The 26,213-nt window shown below is 44.3% G+C and overlaps 1 protein-coding gene across 4 annotated transcripts; it reads right to left on the bottom strand.

The window, feature by feature from the left end:
* Ccnk (cyclin K) lies at positions 1-26,213 on the bottom strand. 4 transcript variants are annotated; one of them, XM_050154685.1, is made up of 12 exons: positions 25,936-26,213; positions 23,217-23,248; positions 16,326-16,573; positions 15,816-15,897; positions 14,037-14,168; positions 9,290-9,395; positions 8,654-8,711; positions 7,820-7,989; positions 7,234-7,511; positions 6,488-6,521; positions 3,911-3,985; positions 1-1,251 (listed from the first exon to the last, which is right to left on the bottom strand). In XM_050154685.1, exons 3-12 carry the CDS (start codon positions 16,520-16,522, stop codon positions 626-628), a joined length of 1,758 nt encoding a protein of 585 aa, XP_050010642.1. In that variant the 5' UTR covers positions 16,523-16,573; positions 23,217-23,248; positions 25,936-26,213; the 3' UTR covers positions 1-625. The 4 variants fall into 4 exon arrangements, with proteins under 4 accessions (XP_050010642.1, XP_050010644.1, XP_050010643.1 ...); XM_050154687.1 differs by lacking the exon at positions 25,936-26,213 and adding an exon at positions 25,681-25,832; XM_050154686.1 differs by lacking the exon at positions 23,217-23,248.

The following is a 26,213-nucleotide window of genomic DNA, read 5'->3' as shown; positions in this document are numbered from 1 at the left end:
CAAGTTTCAGAACTGGTTTTATTTGTGTAACTGACTCTCATTTGTAACCAAGATGGAATTCACAGTATGTTGTTACATTCACACTTAAAAAATATATCTCTATGTACAAGGCTTTGCAAAGAGATGTAAACATACATTATTTTCCAAGTACACACCTCCTTTCCCCCTGGAGGAAAGGAGACAGCCCCCTCCAGATGGTAAGTGGGGCCCACCTCATCTAGGGCCACAGAGAGAAGCACTGAATGGAAGGGTAACAGTAGAGAGGAGGGCACAGCTACGAAAAGTTGAGTTCCCAGGAAAAATAGGCACTGATTGCTAGAGGGAAAGTCACTCCTTACTGAAGCTATGTACTGAGCCAATGTGGCTGCTTACTATCTTCACTAGTGTAACTCCGTGCAGGACAGATGGCCGCTGAGACTGGATGTGGTCACACCACATCAGGTACTACCCAGGGTGCACTGTTCTCATTCCAGGCCTGGCTCTCCCAGACTGTTACTGTCATGTACAAGATACCCTGCTGCTACCCGCCCAGTCTACTCTTCAAGCTGGTTGGAAAACTCTTGTTTTAAAACAAACAAACAAAAAACCAACAACAAAAAAGCCCAAAAGGGAAAAAGGCTTCGCGTTATCTCATCCAAGCTGCCCGCCCTAGCCCTCCAACAGGCGGCATGCCAGGTGGGGGAATGGGTGGGGGGACAGGTGGCTGCCCACCAGGGGGAACAGCTGGAGGTGGGTAGCTGGCTGGTGGCAAACCCAAACCTGGAGGAGGGTGAGGAGGGACTGCATGAGCGGGAGGCAGGCGTGGAGGTGGGGGTGGGAAATTGGGGTTATAGGTTGGGGGAGGTGGAGGGTAGCCTGGGGTAGGGGGAGGAATAGTGGGTGGGGGAAAGGAAGCTGGGGGTGGAGGAACAGGAGGTGGAGGTGGATTGGGGGGGTAGACATGGGGGTGGTAGGGAAGGTGAGCAGGTGGGCCATAGGCTGGGGGGAGGGCACCATAAGAGGGACCCTCGGTCTTCATCATGGACTGCAGGCTCTGATAGCCTTCTCCTGACATGTAGGAACTGGTGGTAGACATCCCAGTCATGTAGCTGGAGGGCGGTGGGGGCGGAGGGCGATGCGGCAATGGTGGGGGCTGGTGCACAGGGGCCGGGTGGGATGGAGGAGGAATCTGGACTTTGGGGAGGTCACTTGCTTCCACTGGACCAGTTGCTTCAGCCTCACCTAAGGCAGGAGCGAGAGGAGGCTTCCGATCTGTACAAGAGAGACATGTCAGTAGGAAGGCCCTGGGGACAAGAGGGTCAAGCAGATTTTAGGGACCCCTGGCAGCCTAACTATTCATGGGCATAGATAAGGTGCTACCATCCCCCAGGACTATGTTACAGAAGAGTAAGGGGTGGTAACACCTCTGTGACTCAACAAGTCTAGAGGTCCTGCATCTGACCCTTCCCACAGGCCTTCTGCAACATCCCAATGATGCTGGGTCCCCTCCCTGCTCATGCACACAAGGCATAATAAGCAGGCTCAGCCTCTCCTAGCACAGACAGGTGGGGGTTTTCTGCCTGTCTCTGTTCCCAAAGCCTGAGCTCTGTACATAAAAGTCAAACAAGAACCAGCACTCCACAAAAGTGGCATTTCTGTCTCTATTTTACTGAAAGAAAAACCAATCTCATTGACGTTTCAGATCCAATGGATGGGTGTGTGGACAAGTGTGCCCAGAACAGACCACACACCTGTCCACAGCTGACAGCTACAGGTTCTAGTTCCCCAAAGCCTCCCAGGAGGCTCTGGCTTGGCCTGTAGTCCTGAGTCATGGCTGAACCTCTGGAAAATGATACCAGAAATCCCCCACCCCCCCATCACCATGGCATATGCACTCAAAAACTGTGTTCTGGGGAAGCAGAAATATGGTTCAGGGGTTAAATGCACTTGCTGCTCTTGCAGAGGATCGAGGTTCAGTTCCCAGTACCTACACAGCAGCTCAAAACTGTCAGTAACTCCAGTTCTAGTGGATCCAATGCCCTCTTCTAACCCCAATGGGGACTAGGCATGAACATGCTGCACAGACATACGTGCAGGCAAAACACCACACACACAAAATCAAGTGTCCCTTTACAAGGCTGTTCAGAAGGACAATCACAAACCTACTGGCTATGGAGCCCACTGAAGGAAAGTGAGGGGAAGAGCATTTCCAGCTCCTCAAGAAGCTGTGTGAAAGACGCTGGGCCCTAACTGGGCAGGCAGGCGGACAAGGGATAGTGAAGGTGCCTGCCCCAAGCCACAGGGCACAGCCACACCACTGCTCTTCCCACGGCCCAGAACTGGTACCTGCTTTACCCTGTTCCCGCCAAGGTGAAGGCAAATAGAAGTTTGGCTTGGCAACAGATATGTCAGAGGGCCTCAGCTGGAATGATCAGCAGCCACACTCTTCCCCCCAACAGATGGCCAGATGTATTTGCTTAAAGTCCGAGGCAGACAAATGCCCCTTGGCTCCAGAAGCTAAGTGATTGTGTGCATTCAAACTATACCCTCTTAAAAAAAAGGCCAGGTGGTGGTAGCACTTGCTTTTATTCCCAGCAAACTAGGGGGACAGAGACAGGCAGATCTCCGTGAGTTAAAGGCCAGCCTGGTCTACAGAGTGAGTTGTAGGACAGCCAGAAGTATTATACAGAGAAACCCTATCTCAAAAAAACATACCCAAACCAAACCCCCAAAATGAAAAAAGAAACTGACTACTGCAATCTTTAGTTCTGGCTTGTCCAGTTCTTGAGTGAGTATCTGCCCCCTGTGCTCTTCTGAGGTAGAGGTCTCACCTCTGTGTCACAAGCTGCTTCCATATAAGGATATAGTCCATATAAATGTCCTCTACGCCTGGCTATTGACTTTAGTGTTTCTGCAGTTCCTAGAGCTCTGCCTTTCTCTAGCACTGATTCCTCCTCCGATCCTTCTTCATAGACAGCTACCACAGGACCCCAGGGACCTTCTATGAGGGAGATCTTTGCTGCCACATCTCCCAGCAGAAGAGCAAGGGTTGCCAGGTAACACTTTCTCCAACCAAGGCCTTCTGAAGATGACCTGGCTCTGAGGTACTATCCCAGGCTGGTCTGCAGCCAATTGAGCGGGAATTCCTGTGCTCTGAAGGGAAGGGGTAGGATTTGAGGCATCTATAGTAGCTGCTTTCTTTGCCTTGAGTGCAGGCAATAATAACCTGCCAACTACCTTGGGCCCTGTATGTGTGCCACATCCCACCCCCGCTAAGCACAGCGCTGCAGACCACTCATTGAGATGCTATAGCTTTTAAGATGGGGACCTGGGATCGTGCTCCACACAGAACACATCACCTCCATTCTCATAGCACGTGGACACAGAGAAAGCTACTTGGCAGCTGTTTGCTGCAGGCATGAGCTCCACAGCTGGGCTAGTCATGCACACCACTGCCTCTCAGTATAGCTAACTGTCAGAAGTACAGGGCCCGTGGAATACAGCAGCTCTCCGGCGCCCATTTCTGAAAAGGTGTACAAGTAAAGAAAGCTGTCTGGGATCAGGGAACTCTATATCCTTTACGTTACACTGCAGTGACTCTCAACAATTGCTCATTATTCACAACCCACCAGGAGACATCCTGCCAACAGGAAGCAGGTGAAAGAGACTGCAGCCTGAGAACTCTGTGCAGATGGGGATAAATGTTTCTCACATGGTAGGGTTTTCACGAGAATTCATTTACTCATGTACTTCAGTACTTCTGGGTGTGGCTGGTCAGTGACACGCCAAGCTGACACCATCTACAAATACCTATTGTGACTCTAGCAGTTTTGAAGGCTCCTAGTGCACAGCTATCTTTGCAGGACCCTCTAGGTCATCCCTCCAGTAGGTGGTCCCAGAGATGCTGGGCAAGTGGTCACAAAGCACATACCTGGAGGCGGGTGTGCTGGAGGCAATGGTGGGTGGGTGGTCTCAAGTTTGGGAATTTTAGGTGGTGGTGGTGGTTCTAAAAAGAAAAAAAGTGGATTAAAAAAGCCACTTACACCCTCTCAGATAACTAAACCACACAAGCATAGAGCAAGGCATCCTAGGAGCAGAAAGAACAGCAGAGCCACAATGATCCCATCAACCCTGTTCAGAGGTACAGTACAGCACAGCTCAGGCACCTCCTCAACATCAGGACCGGCTGACTGCTCCCTGTCAGCACATTGGCCTCTCTGTCACAAGTCCTTCAACAACTCGAAGGGCCAGTGAGCACTCAGAATGCAGTATCATGTCACCAACCCCCCTGGGTGCCTACAAGAGAATCCTTCAAGTCTACTTTCTCACTCTCAAATATTGATTTCCAGCTGGCAATCTGTCAGCTGTGCATTAATAGTGGACAGCGGAGATCTGGAAGCAGAAGAGTAGATAGAACAGCACCAATCCAGGTGGATGGAGGCAGCTGCAGAGCCTTAGGGCAGATGCCTCACCACCAGTTCCCAAGGTATATGCTAGGTCACCAGAAAGAGCTACAGAAGCCTAACCCTTAAGCAGGCAGGAAGCTCACGGCTGACCTTGAACTCTATCCTGCTTGTTTCTGGGGAGGCTTCTGTCCTGGAACTCAAGAGCAGCTTAGTTCTAGCCTCTCTACTGGTTTCTTTCCCACACTGCTGATCACTTTCTGATGGTTTCTGGTCATTGTCACTGACTGGATTTAGGCCCAGATACTCTTCTGCCCCATCCTCTTCTTCAGCCTAGGGACTCTCTCTTTGGTAAAGGTGCATTCCCTCCCTTTCCTTGGCTTTACACGTGGTAATCACCAAGCAGTCCCAAGGTGGCCTTGAGCTCAGAGTCCTTCAGCCTCCACCTCCAGAGGGCTGGGATAACAGGCTCAGCGCACACAATTAACTGAACTTCTAGGTCCCGCCTCTCCTCTAGAATCATAGCCCTGACTCCCAGTAAGTGCCTGTCTTGACCTCCTCTCCCACTCCGGCATCACTCCTATCGTCCTCTCCACACAGCCAGGACAATTTCAGCTGTCTCCATGATAGTTGCCGCACAGCAAGCCACACACCTTTCTAACAGCCAAGTGAAAAAGTACAGGCTGTTTTACTTCACTTACCCTAACACACCAACTCTTTATTTCAACATGTACTCAATATAAAATCCTAGTCATAACTTTTACGTTCTCTTTTTTTAAACACTTTGAAATACTGCACTCAGGAGGCAGAGGCAAGTGGATCTCTGTGAGATCTAGGCTAGCCTGGTCTACATAATGAGTTCCAGGACAGTCAGAGCTACCTAGTGAGACCCTGTCTCAAAACAAAACAACAACAAACAAAACTAGAAGTAACAAACAAAAGAAGTTTGGTTTTGTGCTGACAGTCTGCAGGATGTGGCCACGTGGCTGATGTGACATGCTGTACAGCATGGGCACTACCATGTCAACAGTGCAGCCCAGATCTCCCCTTCCTGGCCTCATGGCCAATGCCAAGGTGCTTCCATTATCTTTCCACACCTATTTGTCCTGTTCATTATAGTACTAATGCTGTCAGGGACCCAACCTCAAATGAGCTGCCTATCAAATGAGCTGCCTATCAAATGAGCTGCCTATCAAATGAGCTGCCTATCAAATGAGCTGCATATCAAATGAGCTGCCTAAAAACCTCAACAGCTCCCAACAACTCTACAGAGTCTGGTTCTCCATGTGGTCTCTGACCCAACCTGGGAATGAAAACCCATGCTTTCCATCCTATAAAAGGGTTCTTCACACACTAAGAGACTCCTTGTGTCTAGCCCTACTCTCAGTTCTTTGCTTCCCGCATCCTTTCATCTCAGTGCTCTGGCTGCTCAGAGACAAGTCTTTCCTCCAGGGTCATGGTGGGCCAGCTTCCCTGTCTAACAGTCACATTTGCTGATCTTGACCGTGCACCTCATGGGCCACAGATCACAGCCCACACTGTTTCTTACCCTCAAATGCCTATCCTATCATTGGAGCTAAAATTCATTCACCTATACTCAACTCATCCTTCTCCCAGAGAGGGGAGAAAATACAGTTTTAACTTGAAGACCTCACAATACTTTGATTTTCTGGAGCGCAATGACACTGATACAGGCAAATGACTCTAATTTCCTGTTCTTCAATCCTTTAGATTCTGTTTATTCTCATAGCATATTAAGTAACTTGTGAAAAAGAAAACAGTGTTACAAAGGGCTTTGGCTTTCTTAGGCAGCTAGGATCTGCCCAGGGAGCACCTGTGTCCTCGGGCTGCCCACTGGCCCCTCACCGTCTCACAATAAACACCACTGCAGAAGCCACTCATTCAGGATTACACCTTTATACGCATTTCTAACACAAGCTTTTTACTGCCAGTAATGTCTCCACTTTAATCAAAGTACAATCTAAAAATAGACAGTGTGGTGATGAGCCCTCCTGCTGGCAGCTGGCAGACAAAGGTAGCCATGGGCGCTAAGGTCAAAGCTGCTCTACACCTGCAGACAAAGGTGAAACTGGAAGCCTGCTTACCTGCGGCTTTGTTCTCTTCCTTGGGAGAAACCACCTGTTATGAAAGGAAGCACAACTGTGATTTGAGCCTAGTTCGGGTGATGAAGAGAACACTAACAGTGGCAAAACATGGCCTCTGGCAAGAAATTATTTGTGATCTGAAGTTGCAGGGTACACTATTGATACCTAGGAGGTCACCTCTACTTCTTCCCTTCCCCACAGAGTCTTCAGGCCCTTGGTGCATGCGAAGCCTAGGGGCTTCTGGTGGAAGCTCTGGAACAAATGGCTTCCTCCCCTGATAGACTGCTGACATGGGGAAGACATTGCTCCACCACCAGCGAACTTTTATAAACACTGCATGCCACACCACAACCAGGTTCCAACAGGTTTCAGAGCCTACTGGGGTAAGAGAAGCAATGCGGCTGCAGCAGGACAGTGTCTCCTAGCTCTTTAAGGTCATTCATTAACTTCTGGATGCACAATCTGACTAAATTTTGGTGGGTTCACCTCTTGCCTTGGGTGTTGATGGGAGCCCTTAAAGAACTAGCGCTGGGCTGTGGTGGCGCATGCCTTTAATTCCAGCACTTGCGAGGCAGAGGCAGGCGGATCTCTGTGAGTTTGAGGTCAGCCTGATCTACGGAGTGAGATTCAGGACAATCAGAGCTATTACACAGAGAAACCCTGTCTTAAAAAACCAACCAACCAAACTAAACCAAACCAAAACAAATGGGACAAGCATCAAAGTGTGATGCTGCTGGCCCACTCACCACGGTCCGCTTCGCCTGTCGGGGAGGACTAGGCTGTGGGGACGGCTTCTTGGGCTGCTGTGCTTGCTGCTGCTGCTGCTGCTGTTGCTGGGCTGACTGCTGGGAGTCCTTCTGTTGTGGTTGAGCTGCTTCAGAGCCTTGAGATGGCTGCGACTGTGGTACTTGTGGCACTTGTGGTGTAGGCTGAAGAGATGGGGGCTGCTGCAGCTGATGAGGGGTGTGGTGAGGCATTTGTTGTTTCCCTTGTGAGTAAAGATCCAGGATTTGGTGGCAGATGTCTAAATGACAGCAACAATTACATTTACCACAAACCAACATTTTAAACCAAATTTTACCTAGAAAAAAAAAAATCACCTCTGATTCTTACAAGAACTAATAAGCAGAAATCACATTTCAGACTGTCTTTGTTGTGCACAAAACTGGGTTTTATTTTTAGTTCATTAAGCTCTGTGCACCGACAAAGGAATATCATATTAGACAACCTACCTAAAGATGCTACTGAAAAACAAGGATAGCTACTGATCTGGGAAAGTCCATTCTTAGGACTTGGGGCCCACAGGAAAAGGAAGCTAGGCATGCCCGGTACCTTCCAGAACATCAACAGGGACATCTTGAACAAACTGTTCCCACCATCTTCTGTACATGGGCTTGGAAGTCCACTCTTGTATTTCAAATTTGCACAAACGTCCCGCAAGATACATTACTGCTACAGCTATGATCTCTGGCTCCCACTGCAGTGACAGGGTGGTGCAAAGACTGGATCAACAGAGAAAGAAAGCCATGGTTTGCATGTGATATCTAACATTCATGACCAAATCAACACACAGAAATTAGATGTCATGTTTAGCAAGTAGACAGTTTGCTTAATTATCTACAAGAGCCAAATGTATTATACATTTAAGCCCCAAAACAAGCTGCTGTAAACCATGGTGACTGACTTGCTTTTTAAAGGCACGAACTGCAGCATATTTCAGAGATTGCTGAGCAATGTGACAGATGAGATCGGGCTGTGTCTTCTTTCTAGCTGCTGAGAACCCAGACAGTGTACTGTCTGCAAATGAAGTCTCATGGTTGCTCAAGCAGCCTGTAAGTCAGTCTCCAGATGCTTCTCTGCAGGCTAGAAGTGCTCTTGCCAGCAACTATAGTCACTGGCTCATTAGGGACATTTAAAGTCCAGAAATCATCACAAGAAGCCAAACAGGCCCTAAGCAGTGCAGCATTCCCCATCATTACATATTCTTCATCTTCCCCTCCCGTCACACTAATGCAACAGGGTCAAAGAAAGCCGTGTGGAGAAGCAGATGACTTGGGAGTCAGCTCTGGGCAAGTCAACTTTCTTCTACTTGGGAGATGAGGGGTTTGCCCATACACCTCTGCATCCTTTAAAACAAGAATTCAACCAGCATCTGAACATGCATACCTGTCATTTACAAATGTCCATGCCATTTGAACCAACTTTTGAATTTTGTTTTTATCACCTAGAAATAGAAAAAAAAAGGTAAATTAATAGGAATAGTAGAAAAGATAATTCACAGGAAGTAAAAAGTATTCACTTAAAATCTACTGTGTGTCAGCAGAGCAAAGAGCTGTTGTTAGAAAATGATGACAAATGACATGGCTCACGTCTTACCTCTTGATATTCTCTCCATGACCTACGCTGAACCACCATTTATGGGAAATGTGGCTCCATGGCTAATTTTATTAGTCTATTTAAAATCCTGACTCATTTCCCTGTCTCCTATCGCTTGGCAACAGGATGACAGAACCTGTTTCTGCATAAAGGAAAAGCATTAACAGCTCCATTATTGCACTGTCTAAGTGAGCCATGGTCTGGTACATTATACAGGAACTTTCTGTTTTCTTTCCTCTTTTGAGAAACATAATCTGAGAACTGTCAAATTAAAAAGATTTGATTTCAGAATGAAAAGTTTTCAAAAAAAAATTGGGGATGTGGTTTCAAGGTAGAGCTCTTGTCTAACATGCAAAAGTCCTGGGTTCCATCTGAAGCACTAGAAAAACCCAACAACAATCCAACAGAAACCTCCTGTCTCCTTACCTTTGAGCTGCTTTGCGTATTTGAGCAGGAACTGGTATGGATGTTCCACCTGTAAATCAAACTTTATGGTCTGCAGTAAGATCCTCTCCAGCACCATGACTTCTTCCTGCATGGAGCAAACGTTGAAAGGGTTGAGAACTACCACACGTCTCTGCCTGCGCTCTCTTAGTTCTACCTTAGTACATGTTCTTTGCTCCTTCCTACCTCCACTCAGCGGTGGAGTAACACGGTGCATAGTGAAAATCTAAAAACTGAGAAACAGGTGGACAAACTAGTCAGAGATAACCTAAAAAAAAAAAAAGCCAGAAGCTTTTAGAGGCATTATTATGACAAATACACAAGGTACCTTTGAAAAGCAGGTCTTTAAAATCTGATTTTTAAAATTTATTGAGTAAATGTAAGTGCATATAAGGTGTGAGTGTGTGTGCTCACGAGTGCATGCATGCCACAGTGTATGCCTGGGTCAGAAAACAACTATGTAGCTCTGGTTTTCTCCACCCATCTTTATGTAGGTTTTGGGGTTGAATTTAGGTCCCTAGGGTTGCACAGTTCTAACTGAGCCATCTCAGTGGTTCCACTTTCATTAGGGATTTGAGGCAGGGTCTCACTCCAGCTCAGGTTGTCCTGGGGACTCACTCTGTAGCCCAGGTTGGGCTCAAACTCAAAGTGATCTCCTCTGTCAGTTTCCCACGTGCACGAATTACAGGTGTGATCCATCCCCTCTGTCAGTTTGACCTTTTTTTCATAGATCACTAAAAAAATGTATCCCTTCAGGATCTTCCACTGGATACTAACACGATTCAGAAGCTGTGTGCACAGGGAGATCCCGTGTGCACAGGCTTAATCATCTCTGAGCTTCACTCAGTTATAAAATACGCGGAATAGGGATCTTCCTGTTAGCCACGGGAAGCTCATTCTTTGTTCACCTCTCTTTCTCTCCTGGTGTCATGATCCGAGGAGGTCCAGGACTCACAGCTGCTCTTTACAAACTGTAGGACTCTTGGCATGCACACCTCTGCTCCTGTAACTGGGGACTTACTGAGTTTATAGAGTGACTTGGGAAGTAAAGATGTTCCCAGCTGTGAACAGTTCCACAGTGTTCTGTTTTCTACAAGGCTTACTCTTTAGAGTTTTATCGCTATACACTGACCCTTTGTTCTTCATACTCTACTCAGCTAGTTGCCCACCACACAGCCTGATGACACCTAGCACTTACAGACACTGTGGTATTAGAGAGGAAGCTTGTTTGGCAAAAGAAAGGGCTTTGTGGAGGGTAGAAAATCTCTCATCACTAACTTCCACAAACACATGAGTTCTGGGAAGAGGAGATGGGTAAAGTGGTTCTCACCTGCAGCATTTACGTCATGGAATGCAGAAGATTCTCTAACATTTAGTATTCCCCATCACATGGCAAGTCTGAAGTTTTCTACCCCAGCTCCCAATGATCTCTCATGAAAGCTTTCTAAAATTTTAGCAACTTGCACACTGCAGTAAAACCTCCTTTTCTTGCCTATTATTATCATCAGTGCTGGCTTCCCAGAGGCACCAGCATTTCCTCTAAATGTAGAAATCATCTTTACTGAGTATGCCAATGACTTCCAGACTGTGACCCTTTAGTCTAACAAAGACAGCCCCAGGTCTACGCTTCCTGTGTCTCTCAGATATTCAGTTAATGGGGTAATTACAGGTCTCCATGCAAACACCATTCTGCAAGGAAGCTTTATTCAGCTTCTGCTTGTTTGTGCCTCTGGGCAGATTACTCTCACGGCATCTTCAAATGATCTTTTATAGCATGTATCATAGCTAACAATCAGGTAAATGATTATGGGATTAAAATCTATCCTGCCAGTCCATTGTAAAAGCTACTATATACAGCAAAGACAACACCCTGTTTTGCAAAATTTTTTGTATCTACTCTTAAGATAGAGGATGAAAAAAGTATCCTTCTAAATATGTAAAAAATTAGTATTGCTGGGAAAAACCGGTTAAAGCAAAGCTAGTACATAAAGTCCCCCAGCTAACCACTTTACCTTTCTTGAATACTTACACTACCAAAATAATTCTTTCATCTCTGCCTAAGGAAAATGTCTTCCCTGATTTTTTTGTCCTCTGATCTGGGTGTTTCCGTATGCCTTTTAGTTCCCATATCATGTCTGGGAGACTGTGCTTGACAGATAGGAAGGGGCAGCACTGATTACTTGGTCCTTCTTTTGATATTTATGCTGTTGAGGGTTGGGGGGGGGGCTCCTCCAAAGCACCATACAATAGTGCTCAGTTGCTATTATCAGGTGCCTTTGCCCCACAGTTGGCCCCAGATCTGTGACATCTTACCCTAACCCATCTTAGCCACAAAGATCACTTGTCCCGCAGCCAAGGCTTGCCTGAAGCACATGATTAGCATGACTAGTCAAATCAAGGATGTAAGATCTCACTGCTCTGTAGAAATCAGATATCCATGGACATAGAACACATTCTTCACAGGCACATTTTTAAAAAAATAAAATTGCATTTCTGGTTATTGTTAATGTAGGTTTCGAGTAGGTTCAAATATTTATAAACAGGGTAACACATATACTTAAATTTGGGTCAGAATGATCCACAGTGACAACCCTTACAAAGCGTTAGTCATAACCACAATATGTAATCTGACTCTTGTTAGTTCTGCAAAGCTATACGGAAAATAGCTACATGTTTTATATACACAAATAAATGTTGCTTTGATAAAAGAAAAGACAGTTGTTATGAGATACTACAAGGTAGTTAAGAAAGACAAGACCTGGCAGATTTGATAGCTCCTTAGGTAAAGGGGCTTGCCATCAAGCTAACAACCCGAGTTCAACTGACCTCCAAACATGCACCATGGCACATGCACACCCCTTGCCTCCACCTCCAATAAATGAATATAACTTTGGGGGAAAAAAAGACCATTAATGATGTCAAGCATCAACACTCTAGCCTCATCTGAACTAGGATTTTGAGTTTCTTCTAAAAGATTAATTTGTCCTTCAGTCAACAAGTATCTTGAATGTCTTTGATCAGACACAGTCAGTCTTTGCTTGCATAGTCTTACAGCTGAGACAGGAAAACGAGTTATCTGCATGGTTATTGGGTAAAAATCTATATAATGGACAGAAAATTAAACTCAAGGTGGTAAGTGAAAGAAAACAATCTAAAATGGCTACTTGTATGATTCCTACTGTCATTACAGAAGATGGGAAAACAGTAAAGTCTAGAGCTGTTAGGGGCGGCAGGCCAAAAGGCAGAGCACAGAGGATTTGCAGGACCCAGCAAGTATACAGTATAATACTGGCAGTAGATACCTATCCCATTTATCCAAATCCACAGAATGCATAAAACCAATGTCTGAACCTTGAATATGAACTAGAGTTGGGTGGTAAGGATGTGTTACCTCTAACAGACGTTCCATACTGCTGACAAGAGGAGAGGCTGTGTGTTGTGATGAAGGAGGACATAACTCTTGGTATGTCTACGTAGTTTGGCTCTGAGGCTAAAACTGACCTAAAATCCAATAAACTGTTTGACTGGCCATTGTGGTCCATGCCTATAATTCCAGCACCTGGCAGGTAGGCTGAAGCAGGAGGATGAGGGGTTTAATATCCATGGCTAGACCCTGGCTCTAATTTAAGAAAAAAAAAAAAAAGCAACAGAACAAAACAACTTTGGAAAAAACTCCAAGTTATGGCAATATAAAGGTGATTAGCAAGTGCTGTGAGGGTCAGATGGGGCACTAGCTGGGAGGAGAGGTAGAGGAAAACTGCTACTGGTCCCCAAAGTACCACTGCTATATAATAAAAATGTGTACAATTATTTTAACACCATTTACTAATACCAGCAGGGGCTGGGAGAGAACAAGACAGAGTTTGAGTAGTATCAGACTCTGGAGATTTAAAAGTGCTACAAATATGGCACCTTCCACATTCTTAAGAAGCAAAGACATAGGGCAGTCAGAACACTCGCCAGGTAAAGGTACCTGCTTCCAAGCCTGACCACCTGGGTCTGATGCCCAGTACTCCATTGTGGACGGAGAGAAACAACTCCCTCAAGTTGTCTTCTGACTTTGAGAGGCATGTGCACGTACCATGTATGTGCCAGATATTTGATTACTGTGACTAAAAGTTAAATGGTCAATAGCTAGGCAGGAGGTATAGGTGTGTCTTCAGGACAGAGAGAGCTCTAAGAAGAAGAAAAGGAGAGCCACCAGCCAGAGAGAGGAAGCAGGGCGTGTAGGAAGAGAGGTAAAAGCCATAAGCCACATGGCAACACAAAGATGAATAAAAATGTGCTAATTTAAGTTATCAGAGCTAGTCAGAAACAAGCCTAAGCTAAGGCTGAGCTTTTATAATTAAATCTGTTTTGTTATTGCTGTTATTTGGGAGCTGGCTGGTGGAACAGAGAAAGACTCATTACATACATACACAGGCATTCACACAAAACAAATATAATAAACACAACAGTGCCTATTTTCCTGAGTCAGAATCAAGCCAGCTGGGATGGGAGTCTGCTGAATCCAGTAGACATGCTGCCATTTTCAGAGCTCTCAAGTGCTGTCCTCCTGCATATCAAGAGTACTTGGGCAAGCCTAGGACACAGGACCTCCCTTTACAAAGCCAGGCAGGCTTTTCCATAAGGTGGTCTTAGGAACCCAAGAACTGGCAGGCACAGTAGCTAGAGTCCTTGCCAACATTCCAGGTGGTAAGATCTGAAGGCAGGAAGTTCGGATTCTTACCTTTGGGTCATCTCCAAACTGGCCAAACTGGACATCGTTTAATAAACTACGAGCTGTTTTGATGATATCTTTACATTTTTTTGGTGTTTCCTCTACTTTCCCAGCCAGAAAGAGACAACAAGCTCCTGTTACCTAAAAAAAAAAAAAAAAAAAAAAAAGAAAGAAAGAAAGAATAAACATTCTTGACTGGTTAGCAGAGATCCCATGGGGACAACATGAGAACATTCTGACTTTACAGTTAGCCAGTCTTCAGTCTCCTATCCATAGCTCATTGCAAAATCCCAGCATTCTGAAAGCTGGGAGGCCATGCTACAATCCTAAAAACAAGTGGCCTGTAAACCAATTAAAATTTACGATCTTCAGACTGTGGGGTGTGTGTGTGTACATTTGCCTAGGATGCACGGCACCTTGGGTATGAACCCCTAGCCTGCAACAAAAAGAAGAAACATGATTTTTCAAAGATAACTGTCATGATACAAAGAAAATAACTGGAGGAACAAACTTCTGGGTCATTCCTTTCCCACTTCTAGATGGAAGGCCAACAGCTCAGTGAGCAGAGCCTGCTCTGGAAACAAGTTCAGTCTGTTAAGGCACACTTGGTTTCCTCCCTGCTGTGATCTAATGTGTGTATCTGTTCTGCTCCCCAACTTACATGGTGAAACTAATCCCCAGAGTGCAGCTCTAAGGACTACTGCCCCCCTGAAAGAGGCCTGAAGCAGCCTGCTTCTCTCCACCACTATCTGAGGACACAACAAGAAGGCAGACTTTCTGTGAAGAATGGCCTCTCAGCAAACACTCCATCTGTTAGCACTTTGGTCTTGAACTCCCAACTTCAGGACTGAGAGGAATTATATGTTTGCTATAAGTCACTTAGTCTAAAGTTTTCTGTTATATCAACCGAGAGGACCAAGCCAGAGATCCTCCAGTTGCTTCTGGGCCTCTTCAATTGCACACAACAGGCAATTCTGATTGCGCTAAATGTTAGATACTCTGCCAGTGGATAAAGCTGACACTGACATGACCTCCTTCAAGAACCATACAAGCCAACAGAAAAACAGATACTAAAGACTTATTATGGTCTGACTCAGCTTACTTTCCCATCTAGGGTCCCTTTTTTAAATTTTTAAATGTTTTTTTTTTTTTTTATTTCATGTATACCAGTATTTTGCCTACATGTCTGTATGTGTTAACAGATGCATGTTGGTGCTCTTGAAGGTCAGACGAGGGAGTCATATCCCCTGAAGCTGGAATTACAGGTGCTTGGGATTGAAATGGGGTCTTCTCTAAGAGCAGCATGTACTAGCCAGCCAAATGAAGTTCTTGACTGATGACTGGTCATCAGACTGTGTGCTTCCTTCTGTACTTTCTCAAGCTGTTTCTTTTAGACCGCTGTCCTAGCCTATACCAGCCCTTGTACATTTAAAACTTAGCTTTCTCCTGGCACTCTCGCTTGCACGGCTCACTTCTTAGATATAATTAATATCCCCCTTGAATAATACTGTCGTTTATACACCTAAGCTATGGTTTTACATAAACCCAAGTTTATCTCGTAAAGGATAACAAATAAGTAAACTGTTATATAAACTGTAATTAAGACTGTAGTCCAGACTGACCAAAAGAAAAAAGATTTCAAGAAGGTTAATTGGAAAAAAACAAAATTAAAAATGGAATTTGTTTATGTTTATCATGTACCACATAAAAATAAACACTTCTGAAAATAAGCTGGAAAGACCCATTAGCCAGTAAGTAGAGATAGTAGCAAGTGAGAGTTACACTTACATATCGTGGGAATTGCTTGAAGGAATGAAACATATAGAATCGATGAAAATAAATGATTCCAGTTGCCAGGGTGTCATAGTGTCTGTTGTTCTGGTTAAGGATTTGTCTAGGAATGGCTACACGTTATGTTCTTAGCAATTCAGAGATGCAATAAAGACAGACAACACCAATAAACTCAGCCATCAAGTAAACGGGTGGGAATCACAGGGTATCAGAATTCTAGTGTCAGACTGAGTACCAAAAAGATCTGTAATTTAGCAAGCCATTAGAAATACTTGAGATGTGATTTTACTGGGGCTGCTTTTCTTCCTCAGTAACCATTTGCTCAACAGCTGAGTCAACACATTTAAATGATAAGACAGAGACAGAATCCCTAATAGCCAATCAGACAACTTTGACGTCAAAGGTACTGAAGACCCATGCTAGTCTCCGACAAATGGCGGCATTGTCTACAGCAGCTAATCTAATTGAGAGCTTATTCACAACAAATCCTACAGAGACTCAGGATACAACCCCAAACGTGTGCCCACATCAAAGATGAAGCGAGCCCCCTCTCGGCGGTACCGGGCCTCAGTGGCTGGATCAAGTCCTTCAAGTTGTGAGGGTGTATGTGCCAAGTCCTTTTTATCCCAGTACCAACATGGTTTTGTGTGGTCCAGGTTTGCTGATGTAACTGAAGGGCTTGAATTTTCTTTGTTCTCCTTCATTTATTGAAGTAGTTTTGTTCTTCCCAAAAGGGCCTCTGAAATGTTACAATCCTAAGAGAAAGAAGAAAAGATGCAAAAAGGATGCCACACTATTAATAATTCCAATCATAGATAATCCATAACCATACAACATGGCTAATGCAGGACTCCTCACCCCCCAACATGCTACTGATTACTGATTACAGTTCAGGGTATCTATCCTTTCCCAGGGCAATTTGACACATAACCTAATCAACTCCAGTACTGATAAATCTGACTTAATAGTGGTTTAGGACAGCATTCCATACCCTGAATTCTAAAGGGTTAAAGTTAAACACAATTTTAGAGGAACTAAGCACACCCTGCTTCCTTCCTGCCTTGCCTTTTTTTTTTTTTTTTTGACACATGGCCTCTGCTGCTGGTTTAGATTCCATTCTTCAGTACAACCTGGGTCTGTCTGACATGCTATGCTCATGTTCCCATATTACCCATTTCCACAATTAGCACCTACTGGTCAGATTCCCCAGTTTTTCTTAACTTCACTTATGAATGTCATAGGATTGGTTTAACTCACACCTACACACCTCTCAGGCATGCAGCTGTACAGTACTGTGGGGAATGGGCAGGAGGCTCCATGAGGAAACATTTCCTTTAGATCCTTTTAGGAGCTTACCCAAGGCTACCACAAGTCAATGCCTTGTAAAGTGGCTCAAAAGCAACGTTTTAACCCTGGCAGCAGAAGAACTCCAAATGAAGCGGTGGAGTCAGGCAGTCAAGTGAGCAAAAGCCCAGTTTCTGGCTCAGACCAGAGGCCCACCACTGTATCTAGAGGCCGACGTCCAGGGCCGGTATCATCTCTGGTGGGAAAGCTGACAATGGTAGGGCAGAGCATTCTGATTTTGGTGCCTGGACTGTTCTCCAGCTGGAAGAATTAAGCAATAGATGGAGAATGCATCTGTTTGAGCTTGTAATTCACATGCTCGTGTGGGGATTGACTGGTGACTCAGTGACACAGCTAAGAAAGCCTCAGAAACCATTATACTGAAGCACCCTTCTTACCTTCCAACTGGCAAAAACCTGAAAGTTTAGCAATTTACTGCCGGTAAGGCAGGGAGAAGCTGGTGGTCTCCTAAGTTGCTGGTGTGAGAATAAAATGGTACAACTATCACAGAAAGAAAACCAGCAATATCTAACAAAGACACACGTATTTGCTCTTTGACCTAGTAATCCCACTGCTAGGAATCTTCCTGGAGACATCACCCCACACCACCCCAAACATGCAAACGTATGCACAAAAGGACAACTCAAACAGTCAAAAGAAAAACAGGGCCCAAAGAGATGGTTAATGCTGGCTGCTCTTCCAGAATACTGGGATTCAAGCTGTCCCAGCACTCACATGGTGGCTCACAACTGTCTGTAATTCCAGTTTCAGGGGATCCAAAACCCTCTTCTGGCCTCTTTAGGCACTGCATGCATGTGCCACACAGACACATATTCAGGCAAACACTCATATACATAAAATCTATAAATAAAATAAACCATCTGCTAGCACTGGTAATAGCTACCATTAAAAAAAGTAACTGCATCTTAACATGCTAAGAACTTTGCCACTGTGCACTTTGTGATGGGATAAAAGATTGAATAACCACACCTGTCTACCTACTCAGTATCCTTGCCTCCACAGGTATCACCTATACCTGACCATGCCTTTAGACCCAATTTCCAGCTCAAAATAAGTGGTGCTGGTGGTGGTGAGAGCAAGTTAAGTGGCACAAGGGAGCCACACATCCCAAGGTGGGGTGTGAAGAAACACAATTTGGCGGCTGGGCAAGCTGGTGCACACCTTTAATCCCAGCAGTCAGGAGGGACGATCTGGCCTGGTCTACCCAATGAGTTCCAGGACTACATAGAGAGAGAGTCTTAAAAAAATAAGTAAATAAAAAATAAACATGATTTGGGCTCTTTAAAATGTTAATATTATGAGAAAGCAAAGTGGCAGGGGAGAGGTATAGTAAACATGCAATGTATAAGCCTTGATTAAATGCTGTTTTTATTAAGCTATAAAAAATTGAGAAATTTAAAATATGAACCATGTATAGAGAATAATAATTACTGTTATTTCTTAGGGACAAGAAATGTTTACTAGATTGTAATCACAGGGACAAAAAGCTAAAGCACTTCAGGGGAAGTGCCATGCAAGGTACTTTAAGTACAAACGCACAGCAAACATGGCAAAACACCCACGTGGTCATAATCAAGTAGTCACATGCTAGTCTCTGACACGACAGTGAGGTGCTTGGGGGGGCAGGGGAGAGTCCTTATACTAGCCTGGAATCCTTCAGTAGCCAAGAAACACCTGCACATGTGTGTGCAGTGGTTTACAAACCAAACCACTTAAACAGAATTACAGCATACAAAGGACAAGTGCAGTTCTGGTGACTGCCAGTCAGAAATTGCCTAGTTCCAGAAGCTCTTCACATTCTCCTCCTAGTCATCACCCACGGGCCTGCCCTCCACCCTTTAGTTTTGCCCTCAGGACTGTACAGATGTCCAGCAACATGGTTATACTTGCTCTCTTTCGCACACCAGGACTTGTGGGCTCATCCCCATCATACGATGCAACTATAATTACTGTATTACAGTGGTTCAGAGAGTTGTGGGGGGCACTACTGCAGCTAAGAATGCTGCTCAATGACCTACAGTGCAGAGAACCACCACCAATGAGGAAGCAGGGTTTTTTTTTTTTTTTTTTTTTAAATTCATTCTCTCTTCTGAGATGGGGTTCCTCTGTGTAGGAAATTATTCTGTGTTCTGGAATAACTTGCTATGTAGTCGAGATCTGCCTGCCTCTGCCTACAAAATGCTAGGATTAAAGGTGTGGGCTACCACACCGCTTTCTTTTCTTTTTTTAAAGATTTATTAGATATACAGTGTTCTGTACTGCCTGTATGCTTGCAAGCCAGAAGGGGGCACTAGATTTCATTATAGATGGTTGTGAGCTACCAAGTGGTTACTGGGAATTGAACTCAGGACTTCTGGAAGAGCAACCAGTGCTTCTAACCTCTGAGCCATCTCTCTAGGAAGTGTTTGACATGCCAGTGCTGACACTGAGGAAGTGTTGCATGGTATTCCCTGGAACTGGAGTTATGAGCCACTATATAGGTGTTAGGAACTGAATTCATGTTCTCTGTAGAGCATAATGCTCTTAACCACTGAGTATCTTTCCAGTCCCACTGTGCAACAAGTTCCTCTATAGCTTTAACACACTTGCCTTCTGCTGTAAATGAACACTAGAATGTTTCTAGGTCCTGATATTGATCAATTTTCACAGCACCTGGCCAGCTGGCTGAGGGAATCAATGTCTTAGCGCTCTTTCATTTACTCAGGTGCACTTCTTTACCTGAGAGGTCTATATGCCCACACCCATTTACACATTTGCTGAGCATTTCCTATGAGCCAACCTCAACAACACAGCAGGAACACAGACAAGCTTTATTCTTCTTACATGTTTACATTAGTGGGAGAGACAGAAACAAAACACGGAGGGCAAGAGAGAAAGCTGGTTTTGCTGGGAGGCAAGAGAAATTTGGCTTTAATCCCAGCACTCAGGAGGCAGAGGCAGGTGGATCTCTGTGAGTTCGAGGCCAGCCTGGTCTACAAGAGCTAGTTCCGGGACAGGCACCAAAGCTACAGAGAAACCCTGTCTCAAAAAAAAACAAAACAAAACAAAACAAAAAAAAAGGAAACAAAAAAGATCTAAGCAAAGACTGAGCCTGGACTTTAGGGTATCCTTCATGGGGACCTTTGCTCTCTGAGCATGTCTTGGGTTTCTAACTTACATATGAATTAGCTGTGAAGCTCTGCTGACAGACAGAGGAGTGGAGAGCAAACCGGGCCTGGGGAGAACTCTGATGGGCTTTAGGAAGAGTCGCCAAAAGCAAGAAAGGGAAGGGATGGCGCAGAATTAAAAGAGTTTTCATTTTTAACCCCACAAGAAATGAAGGGGAAACAGACTGAAAACAGAGGTAGCAATCAAGAGTCGCATACACTGAATGAAAATTAAAGGACAAGAGTCAAGGTATTCAAGGGGCTAGAGAGACAGCTCAGCAGTTAAGAGCATTGGTTGTTCTTCCAGAGGTCCTGAGTTCAATTCCCAGCAAATACATGGTGGGTCACAACCATCTATAATGGGATCTGGTGCCCTCTTTTCTCTCTCTGCAGGCGTCTTTGCAGACAGAACACTCATATACATTAAAAAATAAAAGTCAAGGTATTCAAATTGGCAGTTGAGTTAAGAACACTAAAAACAGACTCTGTGGTGATGGTCACACATCTTTGAATATAGTAAGAACTACTGACTTGTATACTTTAAATATGTAATTCTGTTTGACATACAAAAGAACATTCTTAGAAATGGAAAGAGGGAGAAAAGAAACCTAAAGAGGGCACTACGGAATGAACAAACTATGAAATAGCTAGAAATTTTTGTTGTTGCTGTTTTCTCTTCCAGCATAGAGAAGAATATTTGCAGTCTGAAGAAAACCCCTACATCATGATGAAAAAGCCTTAAGAAAGAGCAAACTGGTCAAGGAATAAAAATGAAAGGAAGGAAGGAAGGAAGAAAGGAAGGAAGGAAGGAAGGAAGGAAGGAAGGAAGGAAGGAAGGAAGGAAGGAAAAGAGAAAAATCAACACAGAAAGGAAGTCCTTTCCCGGAGGAGGGAAGAAAAGTTAAAAGTTAAAGGAAGGTAGTGACAGGTGATATATTAGGGGGAGGAAGTAGCTCCCCAAAAGAATACCTCAGGGCAGCAGCACAACCATGAGAAGCAGCACAGAGTTGGGTGGGGGAATAACCCCATGGGGAGATGAGGCTGGAAAGATCTCACAATACATGTAGAAAAACCATACTTGTTCAGGTTTATAGTATCTGGATGTAGTTGGTCACACTTCATACCAACAGTACACATAACAGCACTGAGTATTCGCTACCCTTCCTTCATTAATCAGACTTTAGTTTAGAAAGCAGCTTATACACCACCGAACATCAGAAACTGGTGTTCACATGATTCTTACAGTCTTCTGACTTGAAGCTAGCTATGTAGCCCAGGCTGGCCCAGAACTCACAATCTGGTTATGCCATACCTTGTATACCCCTCCTTTTCTTTCTCTTCTTTGAAACAGGGTCTCTGTCTACAAACCCCTGGTTGTCCAGGAACTCACTATGTTGACTAACTAGGCTGACCTCCAACTCACTTGCCTCTGCCTACTAAGAGCTGAGATTAAACGGATGTACCTCCACTCCATTTTTGTTGTTTGTTTTTAATCTCTTGTTACTTTATTGTACATTTAATTTTAAAATTTACGTGTGTGTGTGTGTGTGTGTGTGTGTGAGAGAGAGAGAGAGAGAGAGAGAGAGAGAGAGAGAGAGAGAGAGAGAATTTGAGTTGGTTGGTTTTGAAGCTATGATCCAGAAACTTTGTAGGTCACAGCTCAAAGTTTTCAGTAACCATGTCATACAATGTTTTCTTTTTCTCAAAAAAGATTTACTTATTTATTATGTATACAGTGTTCTGTCTGCATGTATGCCTTCAGGCCAGAAGAGGGCACCAGCTCTCATTACAGATGGTTTTGAGCCACCATGTAGTTCCTGGGAATTGAACTCAGGACCTCTGACAGAGCTCTGGTTCTTAACCTCTGAGCCATCTCTCCAGCCCCACACAATGTTTTCTTAGTCTCAGAATTTATCACTGCGAATTTGAGTTAATGGAGTCAAAGAGATAGCACAGAACATATAGAATTAGCAAGTAAATTAGGCAGAGGCTGATTTGCTGATTCTAAGATACTACACTTAATCTGCACACTACTTTGTCTCTATAAATGCATCACTGCATCGTCATACAATAATTTTATCAAGACAGCTCTTCCTCTTACAGCAGCTGAGATTCTGTAAATTTAACCATTTTTAGTAAGTTACACTCTATGAGTTTGGGTCTATTATCTGCTTTTACAAACTCTGTAGAGCTAAGGATTTAGCTTATGGTGGAATGTTTTGTCTAGCATGCCAAAGACTTAGACTCAACTCTTAGCCCTGCTGCAAAGAAAAATAAACATAACATCTCAGTGATTTACTACATTGTCTGTGTGCATCTGTTAACTTGAGAAGCACAATTATTGTAAAAAAGATTTTAAATTATGTGCACGCACATGTGTTTGTGTGTGATTATGTGCAGGTGCCAGCACAGGCCAGAGGCTGGAGTTAACAGGAGGTTGTGAGTCATCTAACTTGGGTGCTGGGAACCAAACTTGAAACCTCTGCAAGAGCAGCATGCATTTTTTTCTTCTTTTCTTTTAAAACACCTACATTCCATAGGAAAAAGTTTTGCTTTTTTAAAATTTTATGTGTATGGGTGTTTTATCTGCATGTCTGTTTGTGTACCAAGTGCATGCTTGGTACCTTTGGAGGTCAGAAGTGGGTGTCAGATCCTCTGGCATTAAGAGTTACAGATATTTGTGAGACACCTTATGTATGCTCAAAATTTAACCTGGGTCCTCTGAAAGAGCAGCAGTACTCTTAACCACTGAGCAATCTCCAGCTCCTGGTTGGAGTCTTTACTTCTGAGCCATTTCTCCAGAAGGGAGAACTGTGGTTCTTAGATACTTTGTTTGTGATTCAAATATTTATCTGAGTTAGAACAAGACTAGAGTCCCGTAGCTTACCTCTGAGGATCTTTCTTCAGGCCAACATCAACCTGCCAATCAACAAGTCTGGTTTAGTAATGTGAACACAAATCAACCTAACTGTATCTAACAATATATGTACTTCTTGTACTTACTAGGCTATAGACTATTTTATTTTTAGATGAAACCTAAATGCACTTATGTTCAGCCACCCACTATTTACTACAGTGGAACAAACTCCGTGTATGCATGTGTGAGAGTGTGGTCTCCTGTGTGGGGGATATGTAGAGGCCAGATGATGACATAAGGATATCTTCCTCAATCTTAATCTCTGAGACAGGGTTTCTCACTGAACCTGGAGAACAGTTCCAGCTAGGTGGGCTGGCCTGCCACTGATGTAGCAGGATCTGCCTATCTTGTAACACTGGACTTACAAGTGTACCATGAAGCCCAACTTTTTATATGGGTGCTAGGAGTCTGAACTCTGGTTTTAGTGCATGTATAGAAAGTGCTTTACCATAGAGCCATCTCTCCAGTCCCATTTTTTATATGTATTTTTAGAAAGATTTATATATTTTTTCATTTATGTGTATATGTATGTTTGTATATGCCATATGTGTGTAGGTTCCAGTAGAGAATACTGGATTCCCTGCGGCTGAGATTATAGCCTGCTAGGAACTGCCTGTCAAGGGTGTTTAAGAACTAAATTCAAGTGCTCTGAAAGAACAGTAAGTACTCTGAACTGCTAAGCTATCTCTTTAGTCCTAGCTCCACCCTTTAACAAAAAAAAAAAAAGAAATGTAATCTACATCACTTCCCCTTTTTCTTTCTGAAGTCCAATCATTCATCAGTTCTTACATCAAAGAGATAGCTGATCTGTATCCTAAGAAAATTTCAGAAGTGTACCAGCTTTTCCTGTAGCTCTCCATCATGAACTGTATTTGTAGATATTCTCCAAAGCTCTGGACAATGTTACAACATTGATATTACTACGTAATGTAAATGCTACCTAGTTCATCTGACTTAAGTACTTTGAATCAGGGCCAGCGGTGATGACAGCACTTGGGAGGCAGAGGCAGGTGAATCTCACTGAGTTCAAGGCCACCCTGTCCAGAACAGGCTCCAAAACTACACAGAGAATCCAGTCTGAAAAACACACAAAAAGCCGGGCGGTGGTGGCACACGTCTTTAATCCCAGCACTTGGGAGGCAGAGGCAGGAGGATCTCTGGGAGTTCAAGGCCAGCTTGGTCTACAAGAGCTAGTTCTGGGACGGTCACCAAAGCTACAGAGAAACCCTGTCTCGAAAAACAAAAAAAACAAACAAAACACACACACACACAAAAGCCCCAAACAAAACAAAAAAAAAACAAAGCAAAGCAAAGCAAAACAAACAAATAAATAAATGAATTAGATTTAACCCAACTGGGGTATCGTTTAAAAATTCTTCAATTTAATTCCTTATCCAAGTTTAAAGAACACAGCAGAGAACTTTCTTCTTCTTCTTTTAAATATACTTAGTGAGCTCACTGCATTCAAGCATCATCTCCTAAAACAAGCTCACTCACTTATGTCAAAATCACGATCAACTAATAATATGCCTGAATAATACATTAAAATACGCAAATACCAGAAAAAAGGAGAAAACCCCTAAAACCAATTCTACTCACCACAGGTGATGATTCCTTAGCAAACAAGGATCTTGGCAACACTAACAACTTTAAGTGTCATATAATGGTCTAGGTACTGGGGCTTGAAACCTCTACATTTTCATGGAATCATTCATAGAAATGTGTTATGCATGCCCACAATAACAAGGTGCTGCCCAGTTATTCTTTAAAAAACAACATACCAAGATATCACCAGGATCAAGTTTGTCTTAAAAACATAAAAAGCAGTCTTTTTAGCCCAGACTCGTGGCACCTGTCTTTTAAAATCCCAGCACTCTGAAGGCAGACGCAGGAGGAGCTCATTGAGCTGAAGGCCAGCCTGGTTTACTGAGAGAGCTTTACACCAGCCAGGATTACAGAGGGAAACCTTGTTTAAACAAACAAATAAAAACAACAACAAAAATCAAAGTCAGTCTGTAGTAACTGATCTTACAATCAGTCTGTTTCTCACGTCGGATGACTTATGACAAGGTCCGTTTTATTGGCAGTCCAAAGTTAGGAACACTACCAAGTATGTTATGCATGTAAACTGTTTAAAAATTTCAGATAAAAATAACGCTGCATTTCGCAATTTACTAAAGACCAATTCCCCTATCAACAAGCCAAACCAATCACCCAGGAGAGGATGATGCTGGATAAGAACGAGACTATCTGAGGAAGTCTCCTTTTCTTCATTCTTAGTCCTACGCTTGTCCACGCTCCAAGAGCTGTGAAACGATCTCCAAAATCTCAATCCTAATTAAGAGAAGAACCTTCACGCCGCGAGAAAGCAGAGATGATTGGGTCAGTCCCCGGCAGGGTCTGGGCGTGTAAGCCCCCCTCCCCCTTTTCTCACCTGCTAAAACCCACAAATCGCAAACACCTTCTCCTCTGGGAGGTCGGCAAGCCGCAGACCCTCTCCCGAAGCTCCCTCGCCTCCACCCAGCGTCGCACGCTAATTTCAACGTGCAGCAGGGATTAGAGGAAGGAGGGCGGCGGAATCCGGGAAGTGGGACGCTTCCACACAAACCAGGAAGTTGCACAGACCCTACTCGGACCACCAGGCGCGCGGAAGGTGAGTGGCGCCGCCCGCGGCCAGCTAGATACTCACCTTTCGCCTCGGGCAAACCCCTTAGCGACGTCTCTCCTTCCTGATAGCAGCCATATTGGATGCGGAATGTCGGCGAACTACGTCATCACCCTGCGTCTCGTGACGCTAGAAGCGGCTGGAGGGGCGGCGAAAGTCAGGTGCCCTTCAACCAATTAAAAGAGAGTAAAAGAAAAAAAAAAGAGTAACAAATCTTTCGTCACCTCCCTGCCTAGCCCGTAGCTCTGTGGACCGCCTCCTGGAGGGGGAAGGGAGCCACTCGAATCTGCCCTCCCCTCTGC

This window comes from Alexandromys fortis, unplaced genomic scaffold, assembly GCF_014885135.2.
Source record: "Alexandromys fortis isolate MF-2015 unplaced genomic scaffold, M_Fortis_MF-2015_v1.1 scaffold_91, whole genome shotgun sequence".
Lineage (NCBI taxonomy): Eukaryota > Metazoa > Chordata > Mammalia > Rodentia > Cricetidae > Alexandromys > Alexandromys fortis.
Note: the sequence above shows the minus strand (reverse complement) of the source record. Positions and strands in the feature narration are given on the sequence as shown.

What these genes read in the sequence shown, in the direction of transcription:
- Ccnk (XM_050154685.1), bottom strand. Translation starts at nt 16,522, where the DNA reads ATGAAGGAGAACAAAGAAAATTCAAGCCCTTCAGTTACATCAGCAAAC. An exon ending in GTGGGCACACGTTTGGGGTT is followed by an intron (nt 15,898 to 16,325) that starts GTATCCTGAGTC and finishes CCAGAACAACAG; the next exon opens with ACACTATGACACCCTGGCAA. An exon ending in CCCTGTTGATGTTCTGGAAG is followed by an intron (nt 7,512 to 7,819) that starts GTACCGGGCATG and finishes GCTGTCATTTAG; the next exon opens with ACATCTGCCACCAAATCCTG.